The sequence below is a fragment of the Lipomyces chichibuensis genome, assembly GCF_038497645.1.
Source record: "Lipomyces chichibuensis strain CBS 12929 unplaced genomic scaffold V1513scaffold_124, whole genome shotgun sequence".
Classification (NCBI taxonomy): Eukaryota; Fungi; Ascomycota; class Lipomycetes; order Lipomycetales; family Lipomycetaceae; genus Lipomyces; species Lipomyces chichibuensis.
This window is the reverse complement of record NW_027117576.1, coordinates 1-6,513: the sequence shown is the minus strand read 5'-3', so window position 1 is coordinate 6,513 and position 6,513 is coordinate 1. Positions and strand designations below refer to the sequence as shown.

Genomic DNA, 6,513 nt, shown 5'->3' with positions numbered 1-6,513 from the left:
TTTAATTAAGTTGATGTTTTATGAAGCTACGAAGATAAAAAATGGCATCACCATTTAAGGCGAAGAGAGGTTACAATATATCAGCATCACGTGATCACACTTTGCCTAAAGAGGTAGGGGTGTAGCTTTAGTAACCCAGAGGGGTGTAGCTTTAGTAACCGGGGGGTGTAGCTTTATCCTGGGCCTATATATTATTGCCTATATCTCCCTAAAGGAGAAAGAAAAAAAAGGGAAAGAAAGTTGAGACATATATGGAAGGCCTGGAGGCAGCACAAGCAAGGGGTCCAGCCCCTGAAAATTAGCGAATTAAAAAACATCTTCTCCGTAAACTTGTACACGTTCGTTACCCGGCTACACATATACCTCGGCTGCCATTGTATATGCCGCCACTGTCCCAGTCTTCTGGCTCTGGCCTGCCCGTTTGAATTATGTTACTGCCATATCTGACGGCAAGAAGGCCCAGAATAGCATTGTCTTTTCGTAAGCTTAATCCACTTTATGGGTTGAGTCCGCGTCCTTCACGTGGCAGGCTGTCTCTCGTACCATTAATTTGATATGCAGATCTACACTTCAAGAGCCACAAGTGGAAGAGAAAAGCAGCGCAATGTTCTATTTTCTATCCATTGTATTGGCTTGAAGGCTTACGGGAATGTCTGGGATCAAGTTGTATAATGTTCGGAGTCATGTCTTTGTGCACGGCAAACGGTGTACTCAAATCATCTCAGTTGTTCTGGACCTGCAACATGTCACTATAATAAGATCGTTTTGTTCAACATTGAATTACCAGCGGTTGCTCCATACAAATTTCACGTCGATTGTGTACAATATTATTGCCATCTCTAAATACTGTCAAACTGACTATCCCTGTAGAACCGCAAAGGTACATGCATGTCGTAGGCGCTTGCTGGGAGGGGCAGCTGCTATGTCTATGCCGTCATATGCGTAATTCAAGCCCTGGTAGGCTTTGCGGAATGACGCGTAGTCGTAGTTTTCATTGTCTTGGCGATACTATGCGTAGTCGTCGCCTTGTGGTTCTGTGCAGAATGATGCGTAGTGGTAATTTTTGCTGTCTTCGCGATGCTATGCGTAGTCCCAGCCTTTGTGGTCTTTGCGGAATGATGCGCACTTGTAGCTTTGGTGCTCTTGACAGTCTTATGCGTGCTTGCAACCTTCGTAGATTTTGACGTCGTATGCTTTGTTGTAGACTTGGTCTTCTTTGTCGTCGGGATAATAGTAGGACTTAAGGTTCCAGAGGGTAGGTGTGAATTTACATTCAAGTACTTGCCAGTTGGCGGATTGACCATGCCATACACGGTCTGACATTGATGGTAATCGTTCTGACATTTCCACCCCGGAAAATTGATGGCGAGATTAAAAAGGATACCGCCTGTGTCATCTATCAAATCCGCATCTCGTGCGACGTAGCCCGGGCAGAGTCCATAATACGCCGAAACAGACCCAGAATAAGCGCAACAAAGGCAGCTGATTTTAGCTTCTGTGTCAGCAAAGTTGTAGCATTCATCCATTTTGTCCCAGTAATAATTTTGAGCCTCAAGAACCTGGCCTATAGGACAACTGCACCCTCCTGGGGCCCCAGCCGGTGCAGGAAATCCTTCAATATTACTGATACCACATTGGTTTGCAGCTTGAAAAGCATAATATTGATAAGCGCAGCCGTTGAGTTCGTTACGACAGTTCGATATCCAACAGTTATGATAGCTGCAAGTAAGTGTGCTTTGGCATCCTGCCTTCATTGCTAGATCACCAGGTCCACTCATGCAGACTTCATAATCCTTATGGAGGCCGGAAATGCAGTTATCAAATCCATGCGGATTGGTGCAGCCCGCGCCATTCAATGACGTGTATATAGAAGACAAGCTATCGGCAAGTGGTAGCATACCCAGCAGTGTAACGGCAAAAATTGCCACATGTTCAGTACGCATGCCTGAAACTATTGTCGAGCCTAGAAAAATGAAATTTGTTACTACTCTGCCACCCGGTAGCACACACTTTGAACATTGACTGTCGGTAAAATATTTGGCAAGAAAATATTGATAATCTACATACCGAATCCGAAAATCATCTCTATAGACAAAACCAGAGCAAATAGGCTGAGCACACGAGAGCGTGACAGAGAAACATATGGTCGGAAAAGACTCTTTGGAGGGTATTTCTTAGGTATATAAGGAAGTGAACGGATTGAGTCCAGCTAAATTTAGTGTCATTTGATAACGGCGGCTGACAGATAATGTAGAAACTTTGACAATTTAGTGCTGGTACAAATCTTGCAGTTGTTCTTTTAGGATTGGCGTCGTGTAAGAACCGAATTCTTACCTTTCTTGCATAGTGTTGTTAATGCTTTTATTGGTTCTGCAACCACATGGTACTAAAAGATGACTTTCATCCTATTCCACTCCACTGCGAAAGAATGGACATGGCGCAGTTTTGATCCATGACCCTGGTCTCGCAGCCGAAGCTAAAATTACTTACATGTAACATGTCTATCAAAAGAGCTTCATCTAAGGCATCATTATTGATCTCTAAACGGTCCGTAATCTTTAAAAGCAGTGTTTCATGAAACTCTTCCATAACCCGCGTGTCGCACAACTAATAAGTGTGTGATAGAATATTGTTGGACACAAATAATTCTCTGACAATAATTATAGTAAGTCTCGCTTACATCGATCACTAATGCATGCCAAGACACCTGTCACGGCTGACAATCGAACCCTAAGCCTGTGTGATCGCCCCGAGTGTGACCTCTGCAAACGATTTTCAGTCCTTTCCGGTCCTTAGGATTTCGGGATCCGCGGGCAATGGAAAGTGTCGACTATCGCATCAAATAATTAATGACTTAGCCGCAATATTTGCGGAACTGGTCAAAGGTTCATTCGTCCAACAAATGACCGTTAATAAATAGATGTTCGATGGATTAACTTCCTACAATAATGCCAAACCCTGAACCCGATCCACTCCACTCAACCTGTTCGAATTGTGCATCCATTTCCACCATTTCATCTAGCCTTCTGTTGGGAATCTATCAACGGATGGATGGACTGGATTCTAGGGCATCGGGTTTAAGGCAAGGGCTCCGGGTACGCGGTTCAGCGCTCTGGGTTCCGGGCTACCCATTGTAGAATAGTATTATGCCGGAAAAAGACAAATCTAACACCCAGACATCGGTTGCGGCCGAGCGTGATATCTCTTACGGTGGAATGTTAGACTCGCGGGCAGCAACCTACTTCGTCGGTCATCCCCGCGACATGCAAACATGTACGCAAGTGCCAGAATGACTTACTGTCAGTCGACATTGGACAGATTGTTCGCTACTGTGCGAGCTCTTGCATCCATGACTACCATTCTTGAAATTTACGTTCGGCGTTCGGCGATAGCCGCGGTCATGTCTGTATATTCCGAATCGCTTGAGAGGACGAGGGAGTCGGTCTTGTGCCACACTTTGGGTGCTCGTTTTGTAATCAGCATGTTTAATTGACTTTTTTGTTCCTGATTATAAAATTATTTAATTGGCTGGGTAGAATTCCTTCATGCCTCGTAATATTCCATATTCTACAAGCTGTCCGAAGATCGTATCCTAACTTGACGACCTCCAAATCAAAAAATCAAAAAATGGATCGCATGAACACTCGTCGAAACAGGCCTAATTACTTCTTGCTCAATGATGGACTTGATGAAGAGGTATCGTCAGAAGACCGACTCGATAGCTATGAAAATGTTACTACTCTGGAGAACGATATACTTTCCGTTGGAATCAGCATCACAAATCCGGCAACCTCTTTTTGAGTCGTTGGCAGAGTCGCAGGTAGAGGAGTGCTTGATCATTCAAACGGAATCCTCGACCAGTCCGGCTCCATTACAGGAACCTCTCCGGAATGCCCGAATTTCGGAACCTAAATCCACTAAGTGGCCATGGACGTACTTTGAAATATCCGAATTCGAAAATCCTTGGATCGTTAAGAAAAGCAACAAAAGGAAGTTGATCGATAGAGAGATTCGATGCGCGGTCTTAGACGATGAAACAGGGGCAAAATGCGATTGGAAGACCACGGATTCAAAGCCTCAAGCCTCTACTAGCAATATGATTGATTATCTCCGCAAGCAGCACTCTATAAATTCTCCTGACTAACCGGAAGAACCAAAAAGAGCAGAATATAGTATATTATCTTTCATAAGGGGGAAGGAGAGACTTACACATCAACAACTTCTGGAGAAGAATATTCTGTCCTGGATAGTCGCTGAAAAACAACATTTTACAACCTTGGAGTCTCCAGCGTTCCAACAAATCTTTTATGATATTCCGGGAATTAGGCTCCCTTTTACCAGCCGTCAGGTTGTCAGACAACGGTTAGCGGATCAGTTCGCAGCCCAGCGCGTACAGTTGAACGAGGAACTATCCGAAACATGCAGGACAATTGCTATCTCTCTGGACGTCTGGACAAGTAAAAATAGCCTGCCAATCCTTGGCATGATTGGTCATTGGCTTACTCCAGAGTTCCAATATCAAGAGAGAGCACTGGACTTCAAGGAACTCCATCGATCGCACAGTGGTGAAAATTTGGCGGCAGCAGTTGCGGCAACGCTGGAAGAACTTCATCTTGAGTGCAAATTAATTGCGATTACTGGAGATAATGCTAGTAACAACGAAAAGATGGTTTCTGTACTGTATGAAAACCTCCAGAAAAAGTTCGTGACCCTATGTCCGTTGTCTGGCACATATCCTGAATCTGATCGTCAAAGGCATCCTATCCGCTTTAAGATCCGGGACTGCAGCTGAAGCTTTTTCTGCGTGTGACATGTTGAGCGGTCAAGATCCCCGGTCCCTGGAGAATCAAGGAGCCCTGGCGAGACTTCTCTTTCTCGCCGTCTGGATTGATCGCAGCCCTCAGAGAAGACAAAAGTGGAAAGAAGTCTGCCACTTCCTTGACTTTCGTGATAAGTTCATCGAATATGACAATGATACGAGATGGAATTCCACGTACTGCATGTATCTATGTCGGACACAAGTTTAGCTTTGAGGCTGGAGGGCAATTGTGACGGACTCAAAGAACCCGAATTGGCTGTGCGACTGGTGGCGGCAGCACAAAGGTGAATATCCGCAGGGCTATGGCGGCGAGAGACTACTTAGCCATTCCCTCTGTTCTTTTGAAATGTGGAATAAGGATTGATAAGCGCAGTGAAAGTAAAGTTCGATTAGAACTTTAGTGAAAGGGTTGCTGGACCTTTGTAGACTGATTCGTTGAATCAACTATCGCATCCAAGGTAATTACGACCTCTATATATACACAAGGATCTATACGATAGTCTAGATTGCATCTAATCCTAGAGATGAAGTGGTTCGTCGCATGAGGTATTTCTTTTCTCATGTGACGATAGTCTACTCAGGGAAAATCCCTCAGACTATTCTTCTCTTGTATAGGATCAGCTCATATGACATACGTAATTGTGTCAGCAGTCTCACACGAGATAGCTCATGTGTCTTATGACAACCCTTAATGAAGTAATATGAGCAGGACTGTAAACGTCAATCTTTGCGTTGGGTACGGGCTATTATCATTATAATGATATGCCGTTTGATTGTACCTGAGTCGCGTGTGCATAAGCTGTATTAAGCTTTGGTGGCTGAGCTCATGAGGCCACTTCCACACACCGCTCTCTTTTAATGACTTGTCACCTGTCATCGTCAACGCTTATGACGTGTCCTTCTCTTTTTAGTATTACTCCATATACCTTAGCATGAACTTCATAGCTTACACATTTTAGCTAGCTCTTGATGAAGTTGCCATTTCAACATTTGTTTTGACACGCTTCAGGAGCTTCAGGAAATGTATTCCGGCATGGACGGCCGCGTTTTCAAGACCTGCATGAAATGTCGTGACAGGGTGCGTCGAGAAAATAATTTTGATATTTTGAGAGTAGGGGAATGGCTGCTAATAATCGGTTGCAGAAAGCGTCGAAGAAGGAAGTTGAAGCGCTGAAGCCTTCCGGTTTTGACCTTGATGGGTGCTACGATACACATGAAGAATTTGTGGAGGCTATGTCTTCATATCTGGAACAGCATGACAGCCACGTGTTTGATTCTTCTCTTCCATCGCTGAGAATAAGGGCGTCGCTCAAGTCAACCTTCCTTATCGACAACGACATCTCAGTGGAGACTTGCACTCAATCCTCTCACCAGAGCGTACAAAAACGCGCAGCAGTACTTCTTCGGAATGACATATTTGACTGCACCGGTTATTTCTTTCACATGCGACGCGTCAATGCGAGACCTGACGGTGAAATCACTTTCACATTGACTTGTTCACGATCTAGTGAAGCAAAACTTGAGCGGGATCCTTCTCGCGTTCAGCGCTACACAGGCAAGATTTGTTACGCATAACTCGCACAATGACTGATTTCAACTTTTATCGCTAACATTCAAACTTTTTAGTCCCGAAGGAAGTTTTTGACTGCCGGGGAGAGCTTCGTATCACGATGTCTAAGGTGTATCAATCTATA

The 6,513-nt window shown here is 44.4% G+C and overlaps 3 protein-coding genes across 3 annotated transcripts; 2 read left to right on the top strand and 1 right to left on the bottom strand.

Moving 5' to 3' along the window:
- Window positions 1-673: 673 nt before the first annotated feature.
- On the bottom strand, window positions 674-2,300 carry V1513DRAFT_455621 (uncharacterized protein). Its single transcript, XM_066899512.1, is given in 7 exon segments — window positions 674-1,979; window positions 2,017-2,020; window positions 2,037-2,039; window positions 2,074-2,077; window positions 2,093-2,107; window positions 2,170-2,191; window positions 2,202-2,300. The coding sequence occupies 2 exon segments, from the start codon at window positions 2,017-2,019 to the stop codon at window positions 948-950; spliced, it is 1,035 nt and encodes a 344-aa protein (XP_066750258.1). The 5' UTR covers window position 2,020; window positions 2,037-2,039; window positions 2,074-2,077; window positions 2,093-2,107; window positions 2,170-2,191; window positions 2,202-2,300; the 3' UTR covers window positions 674-947.
- A 1,202-nt stretch (window positions 2,301-3,502) lies between these two features.
- V1513DRAFT_455619 (uncharacterized protein) lies at window positions 3,503-4,306 on the top strand. Its single transcript, XM_066899511.1, has 2 exons — window positions 3,503-4,088; window positions 4,210-4,306. Exons 1-2 carry the CDS (start codon window positions 3,677-3,679, stop codon window positions 4,248-4,250), a joined length of 453 nt encoding a protein of 150 aa, XP_066750257.1. The 5' UTR covers window positions 3,503-3,676; the 3' UTR covers window positions 4,251-4,306.
- A 1,486-nt stretch (window positions 4,307-5,792) lies between these two features.
- Window positions 5,793-6,498, top strand: V1513DRAFT_360609 (uncharacterized protein; the record flags this gene model as incomplete). The annotated part of the gene is made up of 3 exons (XM_066894733.1): window positions 5,793-5,897; window positions 5,963-6,383; window positions 6,446-6,498. Coding segments are annotated over 3 exons (579 nt in total), but the record flags the coding sequence as incomplete, so codon positions are not given.
- Between the last annotated feature and the right edge of the window lie 15 nt (window positions 6,499-6,513).